This window comes from Canis lupus, chromosome 15 (assembly GCF_048164855.1).
Source record: "Canis lupus baileyi chromosome 15, mCanLup2.hap1, whole genome shotgun sequence".
Taxonomy (NCBI): Eukaryota; Metazoa; Chordata; class Mammalia; order Carnivora; family Canidae; genus Canis; species Canis lupus.
This window is the reverse complement of record NC_132852.1, coordinates 43,161,961-43,176,731: the sequence shown is the minus strand read 5'-3', so window position 1 is coordinate 43,176,731 and position 14,771 is coordinate 43,161,961. Positions and strand designations below refer to the sequence as shown.

Sequence of the window (14,771 nt, the reverse complement as noted above, 5' to 3'; positions counted from 1 at the left end):
TCTTTGGCCCTGGGAGGTAGACCTGAGATTCTCTTCGAGAGCAGTACTAGCAGTACACGAAAGACTACATTTCTGTTAGTTAGGCCTTTTTAATCCATTAACCTATGAGTAAGCATCTAGATTTCATGATATTCTAGATTTCATTGGCCCATGTAGTATGTTAAATTATATTTTATTGCTTTAGCCTAAAGAACATTCTTATTATATCCACATAATGTTCTCTTGAAATAATATCCTTAGTTAGTTTTAAGACCAAGGATCTGTGGGAAGAATATTTTCATCTAATAATAAACAGTTCAAGATTGATGGTGCCAGCAATAGGGTATTGCCTTCAGTTCACATAATGGTCCTTGTATTACAGGTGTTTACAAATTACTTGATCCAAATTCTCTTGTAAAAAATACTTCAGACTATCATTTGTTATTTTTATTTTGCCATATAAGCTGTGTATTTCATAAATATTTATTCATTATGTATTAGTCCAACTAGTATAAAATCATATGTATGCAAGTGTTTTTCTTAAGCACGTTTTGGAAAAGGACAATGCGTTGTAAAACTTTGTTACGTTGAGCTATATCTCTTTACTTTAGAATATGGACATAGTTCAGAAAACACTTAAGAGGAAATTAACATTTCAGTTGAAGTTACAAATGTAATTTCCATCCTGTCATATTTTGGTGACCTTTTGTGACAGCTTGTCTCAATTGGAGGAAAGCATTTTTACTTGCTGATTAAAGATGTCATTTGAAACCATTTTATTACTGGGGATAGTGAAATTAATCTTGACATTTAGAACCACTAGAAAAATAATTGCTGATTCACCGCATAAAATGTGTATGTGAACCCATCATGTAGTCAAGATTAGAGTAAAAGTCTGTGCTTGTTAAGAGGAGATTAAATTTTCTTTTGAATGGGGTCTAGATTTATTTGAAGGGGAGGGGAATACCACAGAAACAGTATCAAGGAAATGAAATGTGGCTGAGAAATTTTGGAAGAGTTTGGAGATGATTATGGAATCCAAGGTGTAGGAGATAAACTGGTAATGTTTAAAATTTGCCCTTCACTGTGGAAGAGAGTATATGAATGCCTCTCAGGATTCAGTGAAACCTTCAGGAGGTATACACTTGCTAATATAAGGTATCCACAGTTCAGGCCATATTTTAAAGTGAAGGAACCGTATATGAATAAGTCAGCTTTTCTCTTTTAGGAATTGAGAATAATATGCCAACTGAAGCTGCTTAGGGCTGGAATCCGTGTTTTTGTATCCTTAAAGCAGTGGTCAGAGAGGTGAGCAGCTACTGGGTCGTCCTATAAAAGCGTTTGCATTAATGAGATTTTTTCTTCTGCAACTTTGCTCTCATCTAACTTCCATTATCAGATTGCATGCGTGGAAGTCTTTTTTCAGAGTAAAGGTTTTTTGTTGTTGTTTTGATAAATCTGAAATAATATTAAATGATTTTTCCATTGTATGAAATTGATTTGAGTGATTTCATTAATAGTTTCATTTACATCAGAATAAGCAGGAATTTGTTTTCTTTATTCATTTTGAGTCTGTGTGCCACTGCATATCCATGCTGCTGGTACTGGTCCCACTGAGGACATCGTGCTGGTGTGGGCCCGGAGAGCCTGCTCCTGGCCTGTGCCGCATGCTGTCAGGGAGAAAGTGACTGCGGCGGCTTGAGGGCAGTGGACGCTGGGCCCTGGCCCCCTCCTTTTAGCTTCCCTCTGCACATTTGTGTGGTCTCAATTGAAAATACTTTGAAATTTGCTGAGGCTCCTGTGTTCCCTACGTGGTTCATGGGAGGAGCGTGTCTTCATCCAGCGGGGGTCACAAACAGACCGGACGGCGAGGGTCGGCGGCTAGGCCCTGCTTGCTGCCACTAGTCATGTCCTGGGGGTGAGGCATTTGTTGTTTCATGGTGTCCTTATCATGTGTGCTTTCCTTGTTTTCTCCCTGTGAATCTAGTTTAGGCTGTTTGAAATATCTAACATGTTTACCTCTTTTCAAATAGAGCTTTCAGCAGAAGCCAAAGCTGCGTTGCTTGAATTTGAAGAGCGAGAACGACAGCATAAGCAGGGGCGCTATGGTTCGAGGCGGGGAGGAAGGAGAGGAGGCTCGGTAGTGTGTCGTGGAATGGGAGACCAGAGGAGAGACAGTGGCGAGCGTGCAAGAATGAAAGATCACAGACCTGCTCTGCTCCCGACACAGCCTCCTGGCGTGGTAATGTTTACTTTTCTTGCGTAGTCCAAGGCTTTAGAACAAATGAAAATGTACCCTTGTGGCTTTCATATTTGGTGTGGATATCCTATTCTGAAATTAAAATCTCACAGTAGGAATAACGGCTGAAGTGTCTTCATAACATAACTTCATCTATGGTCTTATAAATTCAGTCCTCCTGGTATTTGTGTAGTAAAAAGAAGAATTAGTATGCAGCTACTTATGGAAAAAGAAGTAACAGGACAAGAAGCACAAGGAGGAGCCTGGCTTCTGTCCTCTCCCTGCTTGTAGAGGGTTGTTGCTCCTGAACATCCATGCTCAAAATGGTGCATACGTTTGTGTAGAACCTAGGCAGTATTGTTCACTTCATAAAAATAGTTTTCCCTTTGTACTGTTTGCCAGAGTTTTCTCCCTTAAGTGTAGCAGTTTCTCTTAGAGTAACTATCATATCCTATTCGTAATCGTACACTCGGAACTTCAGCTCAATTTGCGTTTTCTGCGCATTTCAAAGATATTGTAGAAGCAGAGAAAGGAAGTATAGTGATTTTTATGTTATTTTGATTAGCTTTAGCATTTTATGGCTTTTTCCTTCAGAAGTTAATCTTTAAAGATAAATTTATTTAGTACAGATACATGTTCACAGTGTCTACCACATGTCCCTCGTACATTTTTATTTGAATTTAGGGGGAGTTCATGCTTTGCCTCTTTGTAGAAATGGTCAACGTTAGATGCATTCACTTGTGACTTGTAAGTAAGGTGCCTTACTGTTGTAACATGGGAATTCCAATTTTGAAGTCCAGGAAGGGGAGAGAAGTCTGTGGCTTAATTAATGTAAAGAAGTTGATGATATTAATGATGCTGTTTGCTCATACAACTGTTTTGTTTTGAAGCTTCTCAAACAGCAAAGGGGCTGGACCTTTAGTTCCTTCTTTCTCGTCCCTGTTCTGTACCTTTGCTCCCAGCCTCTGAATGCCATGTATTGAGCAGCCATGGCCTCCTTGGGGAGGAGGGAGCAACCACACACGGAGACCTGTTTGTGTGTAATCATAACTCTGATCCTGGAAAGGGAACTTTATATCCACAAGGAGAGGAGGCATGCCCCGCTGGCCTCCCTGGAGAGGCTGGGCTGAGAGGAGCTGTGAGCCTTTGAATACTGTTAGCCAACTGGAAAACAGCCTGGGCCCCTGCCGGGTGTGTCCTGTCTCCAGAACTCTCATGACTGAGCTGGGCCCTGGAAGTAAGCCTGTGCTGAGACCTGCTCGACCTGGTGGTGCTTTGGGCTGTAAGCTCTGTACTCACCTTTGCTAGTCATGGTCTTTTAAGATTTCACTTTCTTGGGAGGCCCGGAGCTGTTGGAGAGGAACATAACCTCGCTCCCATCCATGTCTGTCCTCAGATCACAAACGCTCTGGATCCTGGTTGCTCCCCACCGCAGAGCTCTTCAGAGTTCTGGGAAGAATCTTCTTCCTTATGTCTTTGTATCAGAACATGTTCTAGGTTGGTCCCTTGCCGCCTGGCTGGCACTCCCTTCACCCCTTCTGAGGGTGCTCTCAGGATCGCTGCCTTCCCGGTCTGTCCGGTCGTCCCTGCTGTTCTTCCCTGATCCTCTCCTGCCTGGGGCTGGGCTGTGCTCTCCTTCTCTTCTTCAGCCTCTACCCTGGCAGCCCTCCTTTTGGTCAGAGCTCTTGCTGGGCGGCGTCACCTTCCTGCCACCCGCCCTCTCTGTGCAAGTGTGAGTCTCCAGCCCTGACCCTGCTGATTCTGTGCTTTCTCGCCGCCCTTTGTGCCTCCACACGGGCACCTCACACCCCCGAACTCACTGGTTTACAGCACATGATTTCCTTAGAACGCCTTGGTGCTCTTGAGTGGGTGGCCCTGCCCCGTGTTCACTGTCTGTTAGGTCCATGTTTGGCTCTGGTGACCGTCTGTCAGTCAGGGTACTCTCTGTGGGGGCTCAGTGGCGGGTGAGACAAGACCCCATGAGTTAGAGAACGCGCTGGATTCTGGGTGCATGGCTAGCGATGAATGGAGGCTAGTCCTGGAATCTTTGGAAGAGTCTTCCCTGAGACCAAGACCATATGCAGTTTGCTTTCAGAATTCCATGGGTTTCTCTGAAATGTCTTGTTTCCTATTGCTCTTTGTCCAGGCCTGGCTGTTTCTTCCATTCGGCTTTTGCCGTGACCTGCGGAGGGCTGTGTCACTCCCTAGTTACTCCGTCCACCACATCACATCGCTGGTTCCTCCTTATACACTCTGTGTGCCGTGGCGACAAGCCCTTCCCTCGGCACTGGCGTTCAGAGGCACTGGCGTTCAGAGGCCTCCATCATCTGGCATTCTTGTGGGAAGGTGGAGTCAGTGGCGTGGCGCTCCCTCTGCTACTTAGTTGTGGCCAGTCTGATGAGTGGCCACTAGCAGGACTTGTGGAGTCACCTGGGGGTGGATTCCACTTGCAGCTCTTTTGCTGACCAACTGCTTGATTTGTAAAAGGACAGTGACGAGGACCCCCTGCAGCACACTGTCGGGAGGAAACCCGTTATTCCTGCTCTGACCTTTCCACAGGGGCTTAGGATGCGGGGTCAGCTGGCACTCAAGCAGCCACATCCTTCCCCTCGGGACTGTGTGACATACCCCCCCCCCCCCCCCCGACCGCATCAGTTGTCTGTTTTCCCATCCTTGCCTCTGCCTGTCTTCTGTCTCCATGGCTGTGGCCACACTGCTCTCCTGCTTCCCCCAGCAGGTGTGTCTCTGTGCCTGCTCTGCTGCTTGCAGGCTGTTCCTTTCTTTTCCCTGTGTGTGACACATCTCTGCCTCCTCGTCTCTCCCACCCTCTTGGGGGAGTGGGGCTTTTTCTCATTCTTCATCCTCCTCTGAGGCCTCATTTCTGGCAGGCCACTTATGCACAGCCCCGTCTTTCTTCCCGGCTTTCTGGAGGAGGCGGGGAGGAGGAGCAAGACTGGCTAGCAGGAGGTGAGGGCAGCTTGGGCTCTGGCTATAGCACAGTGCTTGGCTCGCTCTGGGCAGGTTTATTGCCTGAACTGAAATGTTTTCTTTTGGAATCCATGCAAGTGGTTTTAAGGCTACCATTTTTTCCTCTTTGCCCTGAGATTGATCCACCTCATGAGGCAGCGGCCCTCACCGGGACAGGCAGTGCAGCTTTTTTGCTGTTTATGCAGGTGTCACTGAACTTACTTCTCCACTATCGCTCTTACTGTAACTAGTGTAAATCTGTAAGGCGTTAGCCTTCTTGTACTCTTCTTGCAAATGTTGATTTCTGTGAATTTTTCTCTCTTTTTTTTTGGGTGGTTTTTAGACGCACTCTCCAAGATTAATTCCTCCTCCGCAGCCTCAGCCACCACCTCCACCGCCGCCACCGCCTCCGCAGCAGCAGCCTATCAGAAGTCTGTTCCAGCAGCAGCAACTGCAGCCTCTGCTCCCCCTGCAGCACCCGCACCACGCCTCCCCTCCTCAGGGAGTGCACATGCCCCCTCAGATAGAGGCCCCGAGGGTGATGATGACCCCTCCCCCTGTGACCCCACAGCAGCCCAAGAACATACACATAAACCCCCACTTCAAAGGGGCAGTGGTCACGCCCGTCCAAGGTACGTGTCTCTTCTACTATGATAAAGTCACATGGTACCGTGGCCAGGTTCTCATGAGCAAGTCTGTAAGAACGACTTGACTTCTTTGGTTCCTTCCCCCACCAACTCCCTAATACATGCCAGCTTGATGGGCCAAACTTGATGTGGTGGAAAGTACTGAGCAAATTTTAAATTTCAAGGGCAGTGGAGGACATTGTGGAATTGCCTGAGTTTGTATTCTTCCTAAATAGCCTAGTGAGAATGTTTGCACAGTGAGTGTTCCACTCAGTATGCTCTAGTTAAGTGAATAACCTCTAATGTTATTACAGACCCATGTTATTGAGGCTAGGATACTACTTTTGAGCAGTGGATATGGAGTGTGTCTTCATGAATTGGTTCAGTACATGTTGATGGAGATACTATATCTCTGGCATTTGAGATATATCACTGGAAAAAAAAAATAAAAGCTTTCTGCAGTGGTGATCTTGCTTTCTAGCCAACAAAGATGGGCAGCGGGCCAGAACCATCACAGTAAGAACGTGTGCGGCGTGCTAGTGGACAGAGAATAGAGCAAGGGGCCAGGGTTGGCTGTGGCTGTAACTAGAGCCACAGGGGTAGGCTTCGTTGCAGAGGTCAGAGTTGAAAGAGGTCGGGGAGCCAGTGATGCTCGTGTTTCAGGGGAGAGTATTCCAGGCGAGGGATCAGCAAGAAGAGAGGGTGGAACCATGCCTTGAGTGTTCCAGAAGCCAAAAAGAGATGATATGGCATAAGTGGAATGATGAAAGCAGAGAAGAACTGTGGGACCTGAGTCACATGAGACCTCAAACCAGTCTAAGAGCTGTGGCTTTTACTCTGAGCACAATGGGCTGTGACTGGAGAGCAGGGGAGTGACCTGATTTAGTTTCTCTCTTGAAAGGGTCATTTTGCTCCCCTGTTGGGAGTGGGCTGTATGGTGGTAAGGGTGGAAGCCGGTGTTTGGCAGGGGGAAGACTACACTAATGCGGGTAATACATGGTGGTGGCTCAGATTGGGGTGATGGCAGTGATGGTGGAAAGCGGTCAGATGCTGGATACAGTTAAGAACAGAGCCAGCAGGATTTGAGAATGGACTGGACCTGATGGGTGTGTGGAAGGGAGGAGGCAAAAATGATGCCAAGGGGGTCTTGAAGGATGGACTTGCCACCACTTGTGATGAGGGAGAGAAGGTTCTGAGGGGGGAAGGCCTGAAGTTGTGTTCTGGATGTGCTACATTTTAGATGTTAACTAGATCTGTGGGTGGAGGTGTCCACTATACAATTAGTAAGAGTTGGGTGGTTAGCACATAGGCAAGTCTAGAGCCTGCACCCAGTGAAAAGCCCAGGGGAAGGATGTTGAAGTGTGGCTTGGAACCTGCGGCTCCCCGACAGGACAGGCAGGGACCCTGCAGGGCGTAGGAAGGAGGAAGCTGAAAGAGTTGTGGGGGACAAGCAGCAGAGGAATGTGGCCTCTGCTGACAGGGCTGTGGAGTGGACTTGCAGGGGTCTTGGGGATTTTGACAGGGTGGTTGTGGTATCACGGTGAAGATGCCTGCCTCAGGCAGACCGGACAGAGTTTAGGGGCATGGAAGTGGGAGGGCATTGCAGCATTGCACTGACCGTCTCTGAAGATGTTTTGCTAAAACAGAGAAGTTGGATGGTAATTGGTAGGAGGAAATGGGCTTGAGAGAAGGTTTCTTATTTTCAGATGGGAAAACCAGCATCTAGTTGAGAAGGAAAGAAATGGATGCAGGCAAGGGGGAACTTGTCCTCACTGGGACCCAGCACCCATTGGCCTGGCTGTAGGCATGGCAGTGGGGGAGGACAGTGGAGTGGAGGGGTCTTGTTGCTCTCTCCTGGTGTAGGTTGAAAGGAGATAAGAGCTGGGAAGTGGAGGGGAAATTTTAGGAGGGGAGAGAAGGCATGGAGTCTTCCCCTAGGGGAGTAGAGGAGTGGATGTGCTGGCGGGGGATGGTGGGCAGTGTTGAAACTCACTTGAGCATTGTGGTGGTGACCTTAGCGTCAGACCGCAGCTTGGTTGTGTGGCACGGACACAGTGTTGGGTTTGCCAGAGTCCAGGTGTTGACCAGGCAGTAGAGGGTGGCATTGTTTGTATGGGTGAAAAGAAGGTGCAGTCACTGTCTGGGAGAGAGTGAGGTGGTGAGGTTGAAGGTAGTGGTAAGAATGGGGCTGCATAGAGATTGCAGAGAGGTGGGTCATTGATGATGACTGGGTCTTGGATGCGGCTGCAGAGGGATGGAGGACAGTAGTCAGGGGCCCAAGAGGCTGGGGACAGGAAGCATTGTTTCTGCCAAGACTAAGACAGCTAGAGACCATGATGAGACAGGAGCCGAACTCTGGGACTTGAGAGCCACGGTTGGTCCAGCAGACAGAAGCAGAGGGTAGGCATGACACATTTGATGATGTGAGAGCCAAAGCTGAGGTCTGAAACAGCACTGACAGCCAGGAAGGACCCCTCCCTACCTGCAGAGCCAGCAGAAGAAGGCTGAGGGTGGAAAGCAGCTCCATCTTGGGGAGCGTTCGGGTTTCCCTTTGAGCAAGAAGGGGGTGGCTGATGCTGGACTCTGCTAACACTGAACTTGGAATCCTAAAGTTGCAGAAGTTGAGGAGAAGTCCGAGATCGAACTTGAAGTGTGGGAGGAGGCCAGTGGCCCGGAAGCATAATGAAATCATGCTGTGGCCTTGGAGCCACGTCTGTGATGGTGACAGTGGCAGGCTGACCTTGGGCATGGGGTGTGTGCTGCTATGGGAGACTGCTGCTGTTTTACACATCTGGGAAGTAGAGGTAGAGTGGGTCCTTAACCCCCTGACTGAGCCCCCACCTGGCCCCATCTTATACTGGAATCTCTTGGAATCACCCTCTGCCAGGGCTCTGTGCTCCCAAGGCAAGCTGTACGGCTGCTGCATATAACTGCTGTTGTCCCTGTGACTGTGTCTCCTGCAGCCACTGTGGGATGAACAGACCATCACACACGTGTGAGCAGGGAGGACAACCCAGCCCTTTCCACAGTGATTCCTAAGACAGGCAACTGCAGTCTGAGTAATTTGTCAGAATAATTTTACTGCAATCAGTGTCTGTTATTGTGTATATCCTTATAAACATTGAATGGAAAACTGACAGTTGGTAAGGTGCACAGATTTTCTTTGGCTTAATAAAAACAAATAGTATTAGAAGTATGGAGTGAGAAAGCTCTGAGGAAACCCCAGGATGTCTTCCGGACATGAAAATGGTGTGCCACGCCAAGGAGTCGGCAACCTGACAGAATGTAGTCTTTCTACCTCAAAGCTCATCATTCAGTAAATAATGAGATCAGCTTTCTGACCATAGTTTTTATACTCTTAGAACCAGCTAAATGATTTTTCCACGTGAAGCCGGGTGGCTCAGCGGTTTATCGCAGCCTTGAGCCCAGGGCGTGATCCTGGAGACCCGGGATCAAGTCCCGCGTGGGGCTCCCTGCATGGAGCCTGCTTCTCCCTCTGCCTGTGTCTCTGCCTGTCTCTCTCTCTCTGTGTCTCTCATGAATAAATGAATAAAATTTTTAAAAAAGTAGTATCAGAGATAAATACCATACACACACACACTTTATCAGAGACCCTTTAATATTTTGCTTCAGATAAATTGATGAGCGCCCCACCCCCCAGTGCCTTTTAGGAGGCTTACAGAATTGGAGGCTGGATCCCGTTCTTTGTGAAGTCTCTCAAATTAACCTCTTCTCATTTTGAAATTGGCTCAGTGGATTAGGCTGGTGTGCATGCTGGTGTGCTCTCTCGCTCTCTGGCTCCGACTTCTGCCATTGTATATTTTATCATAAATTTCTTTTAGCCAGTTTGTGTCTGAGCCATTGTGACTATACACACTGTCACTTTATTTTTCATTTTTTTCACACTATCTCTTTAAATTGGACCTTTGGAAGTCTGACCCTCACTATAAGGTCTGATGTATAGAGTACCAGTATTAAAGAAAATTTGTATTAGCATTCTGTTTTTAAAGTAATTTTGACCTTCAACTTGTATCGTTTTTGTATTTCTCATTTACCAGACATTTCTTAAATTAAACATATGGTACGTGATAGCATTATTATTATGTATTTTCTCTGTATCCTCACTTGGTTGGTTATTCTCTATGTCTGTGTCCTAATCTCTTAAAAGGACACCAGTCATACTGGATCAGGGCCCACCCATGTGACCCCATTTTACTGTGATCAACTCTTCCAAGGTCCTGAGCCCAAATATAGTCCTATTATGAGGTACTAGGGGTTGAGACTTAAGCGTACACATTTGAGAGGGGACCACATTTCAGCCCATAACACCTAACAACCTGAGGGCTTACTACTTGCATCTGGTGGCACATTTTAATGAAAAATACAGGACACCCCAGTCAGGTGGGGGAGTGCTTTTGTTTTTCCCCCCTCCAAAATCAAGATCAATATGTTACATGTGTTGTAAATGGCTTAAAGATACCTGATTTAGTCCCAGGGTATAAAACTAACATGTGGCTTCTTCCCAGCTGTAAAATGTTTGTTTTAAAATTATAAGATTTTGTGTTCTTTTGGTAGATCGGAATTCTGCTTGTTTAAAAACAACCACCCAAACCAAACTGGAAATCTTGTCATAGTGGATTGTTAGTAGATGGTTCTTTGTAACAGTACCATGGGTACATGTATTGTTCCTTGTCTACCTCCCTCATGATTCTAGAGGGTTTAGATTTAGGTTTGTATTTGGAGTCAGAAAACGGAACTGGATTAGATATTCTGGATAACTGGAATATGGATGTAAAACCCTAAACTTTTTTATTTTAGGAGGAGTAAGCCCTTCTGTTGCAAAACATTTTAGTTCTAAATAGAAATTTCCCTGCTGAAATTTCAGCTTCTGCACTTGCTGTTGTGTGCTGACAAAGGTTCTGCTCTCCCCTTCTCTTATGTGAGGTTGTAAAGTATTGAGTGTAAACTGAATATATTACATATATTTTGCAGTAAACTGTTTGTAATGGAAGCTGTTTTTCTTGTAGTGCCCTTGCTGCCGGTCCCGAGCCAGCCCAGGCCTGCTGTGGGACCCCAGAGATTCCCAGTGAGTAGCAGCTTCTCTATTTGTCCTGACAGGGATGTACATGCATTTACTAAGAAATACAAATACAGTAAATATAAGTAGTTCCAACTAAATAGAAGTTTAAAGATGTGTAAATATTGACAATAATTTTTGCAGTGGAAAATGTTAAAAGCTTAAGGTCAGTGGAATTTTGGGAATGGAATTAATTTCGTTTAACTGTAAAATTGTTGAATCAGGATCATCGTACAATGCCTTTCATCTTAAAGAGTATGAATTTTGATTTCATTATTGCCATACATCAAGTGAGAAAGGGCCTTTCTTTGTTACCGTGTGTGTGAATTTGTGTACATGTAGGTATGTGTGTGAAATTTTAGGGAATGATAATGATCTCTCGGGGCCCTGGATGGCTCAGTTGGTTAAGCATCTGCTCTTCATGATCTCAGAGTCCTGGGATGGAGCCCCACGTAAGGCTCTATGCTCAGTGGGGAGTCTGCCTTAGGATTCTCTCTCCCTCTGACCCCCTATCCCCCCAGCTTGCTCATGTGTGCTCACTCTCTCAGATAAATCTTAAAAATAAATAGTGAGAGCTCTGCTTTGTTTAAAGGAAACCCCCCCAAACCTCAAAAATCTCAATGAGCTCTTGGTTTTATAGCTTAAAATGAAAGTTTTCTCTTTAAAATATCTTTAAAAGAAAGCATTCATTCTCTTCCCTCCACACTTTGCTGTATTTTACCTAACATCCATTTCTTTCATTTTTTTTTTTTTTTTAAGATTTTATTTATTCCTGAGAGACACACAGAGAGAGGCAGAGACACAGGCAGAGGGAGAAGCAGACTCTCAGCAAGGAGTCCAATGTGGGACTTGATCCCAGGATTCCGGGATCATGCCCCGAGCCAAAGGCAGACGCTCAACCGCTGAGTCACCGAGGCATCCCGCTTTATCCATTTCTTTAACACACTTAAAAAAAAAATTTAACTAGAAGAAAAATGTCCATTAAGTAGTTGTATCTGTTTAAATAAATTTTGTTTTGAGGTTTGGGTTAGATTTGTCATTAGTTCTTGGTTTCATTAAATCATTGAGGACATACTCTTTTTACGGTGTTGAAAAAAATGGACCAGACCATAAAATTTTAGTATCATTTGTATGTGAAACAGATAACAGTTGGGACTGTTGTTGGGACTGAATAATCTGATTTCAGGAAATATCTAAAAAACATATTTGACTCTAGCTTTGACATTTAAGTAGATCGTATATTTATATAAGATATTTAACAAAAGGATTTTAATGAAGGCTCTAGGTATAGTCAAATGATATTAAAAAATCAATATTGGATTTAAAGTTCAGAGTATTTTTTTATAAACATCTTTGATTTGTAGTTCTTTATGAATTAATGGTTTCTGAAACTCATTCTTAATTGTTTTATTCCTTATATTAACTAATTTTTCTTTTAAATAACATGAAATTCTGAAAATGCTTTTTAAAAATTAGGTAGTATTTGAGTACAGTTCTCTATTCAAAGCACTTGCCCTAATAGCTGAGGTTTATTTTTTTATTTTTATTTTTTTAAAAGAATTTAATATTTATTCATGAGAGAGACGGAGAGAGATGCAGAGACACAGGCATTGGGAAAAGCAGGCTCCATGCAGAGAGCCTGACGTGGGACTTGATCCCAGCACTCTGGGATCACACCCTGAGCCGAAGGCTCAGGCTCAACTGCTGAGCCACCCAGGCGTCCCACCAAGATTTATTAATTGCATAACCCAGTGATAAGCACATATGATTTTAGTTGTTAGATACATTTCTTTTGGTGAGGTAGTTTAAGGCAGTAATATTTTAAATACTTTTTGCTGTTTTTCAGAAATGTGAGCAACTATGTTATAATCAATATTAGAACTTGTTTTTGTGTTTTGTTTGCATTATAGAGATAAAACTTGATGTGATAACCAACTGTAGCTTTTTTTTTTTTTTTAAGATTTTATTTATTCATGAGAGACACAGAGAGAGGCAGAGACACAGGCAGAGGGAGAAGCAGGCTCCCTGTGGGGAGCCCGATGTGGGACTTGATCCCAGGATCCCGGGATCACGACCTGAGCCAAAGGCAGACGCTCAATCACTAAGCCACACAGGTGCCCTCAAACCAACTGTAGTTTAAGAAAAACATAAACCAATGTTGTATGTACTTGATATTTTTATAAAAATGTGTTTATTAATATAAAATTAGATTGTTAGCAGTTTTCATCTTTTATTTTTCCATTCTGCAAATATAATTGTATCTGATCCTAGAAGAGGCAAACTACATAGTACTGGAGGATAAGAAGATAATAAGAGGAAATTTCTTTTCTAAATAAAGGTTTATTTATTTGAGAGAGAGCATGAGTGAGGGGAGGGGCAAAGGAAGAGAGTGGGGGAGAGAGAAGCACACTCGCCACTGAGTGCAGAGCCCAACACAGGGCTTAATTGCATGACCTCTGCCAAAATCCAGAGTCGGATGCATAACCCACTCAGCTACTCAGGGGCCTATCAAAGAATATTTTTTTGAGAAATTGAACTTACTTTTTTAAAAAAGATTTTCTGTTTATGTGATCTCTACACAGAATGTGGGGCTTGAACCTACAGCCCTGAGCCCTGAGAGTAGGAGTCACAGAGCCTGTCAGGTGCCATGAAATTGGACTTTTTTATTTTTTTATTTTTAAAAATTTTATTTATTTATTCATGAGTTAGAGAGAGGCAGAGGGAGTAGCAGGCTCCATGCAGGGAGCCTCATGTGAGACTCGATCCCGGGTCTCCAGGATCACACCCTGGGCTGAAGGCAGCACTAAACCGCTGAGCCACCCGGGCTGCCCAAAATTAGACTTATTTTTAAGTTATACAGTACTCTGGGGACAATAAATACTGTTGAGCTGCTTTTGGAAAACTTTCTGCAAGGTGTGATGTTTTGTTATAGTTTTTGAGATGGGTGGTATGTAGGGGTGACAGGAAATCGTTGGGCTACACAGTAGTTATGTGTGTGATGCAATAGACATCTTCAGAGATGAAGAGAGACTCTTCAGCTCACTTTATCGGTGGTTAACGTGTGTTGTACCTTTCCGTAAGCCCCAAATACCAGATCTTAGCTGAAGTTATAGAGTACGTGTGGTCTTGAAAGTGCAGTACTCTACCTATTTCTGTAATTGATCTTCCTTAGAGCAGGTAATTAGATGTGGAATCTATTTTTTACAAATGCACAAGAGGTGGGGTGCCTGGCTGGCTGTTGGTGGAGTGTGTGACTCTTGATGTAAGGGTTGTGAGTTGGAGCCTCACACTGCATGTAGAGATGGCTTAAAAATACATATTTTAAAAAACATACAAGAGGTAGTATATTTTAAAAAGTCCATTAAAATATTGTTAAGGGGGCAGCCCTGGTGGTGCAGCGGTTTAGCGCTGCCTGCAGCCCAGGGCGTGATCCTGGAGATTTAGGATGGAGTCCCACGTCGGGCTCCCTGCATGGAGCCTGCTTCTCCCTCTGCCTGTGTCTCTGCCTCTCTCTCTCTCGCTCTGTGTCTCTCATGAATAAATAAAATAAAATATTGTTAAGGGAGGCCAACTGTGGGCCACTTCCTGTTATTTTACATATACCAGATCTTTTTTGAATAAAATTGCTTTTTTCCCCTTTTCTACTAGATTAAACTTGGTGTCGGTATAAATACAGTTTTGTGAATGTGTGTTACTCTTTCATGCCAGTGCTTCTGCCTAATGCTAGTCCCAGACCATAAAACAGACCAGCATATTTCAGCAAAGCCAGTTTTGACCAGTGTAAAATTTTAAAAATAGTGTGGGCAGTATTGCTGTATTTCAACAGAACCTCTTAGAGATTTCTTACTGATGGCAGTTTGCCCCGGGGACAGTCTGTTACTTT

The 14,771-nt window shown here is 44.6% G+C and overlaps 1 protein-coding gene across 4 annotated transcripts in view; it reads left to right on the top strand.

Annotated features, from left to right (window-relative positions):
• RBM33 (RNA binding motif protein 33) overlaps positions 1-14,771 on the top strand; it is a 145,245-nt gene that overhangs the window by 71,976 nt on the left and 58,498 nt on the right. For all 4 annotated transcript variants that reach the window (XM_072776844.1, XM_072776841.1, XM_072776840.1 and 1 more), the window contains 3 exons: positions 2,013-2,221; positions 5,529-5,817; positions 10,839-10,897. In XM_072776844.1, coding sequence (XP_072632945.1) covers positions 2,013-2,221; positions 5,529-5,817; positions 10,839-10,897 — 557 coding nt within the window. The remainder of the gene's footprint in view (positions 1-2,012; positions 2,222-5,528; positions 5,818-10,838; positions 10,898-14,771) is intronic.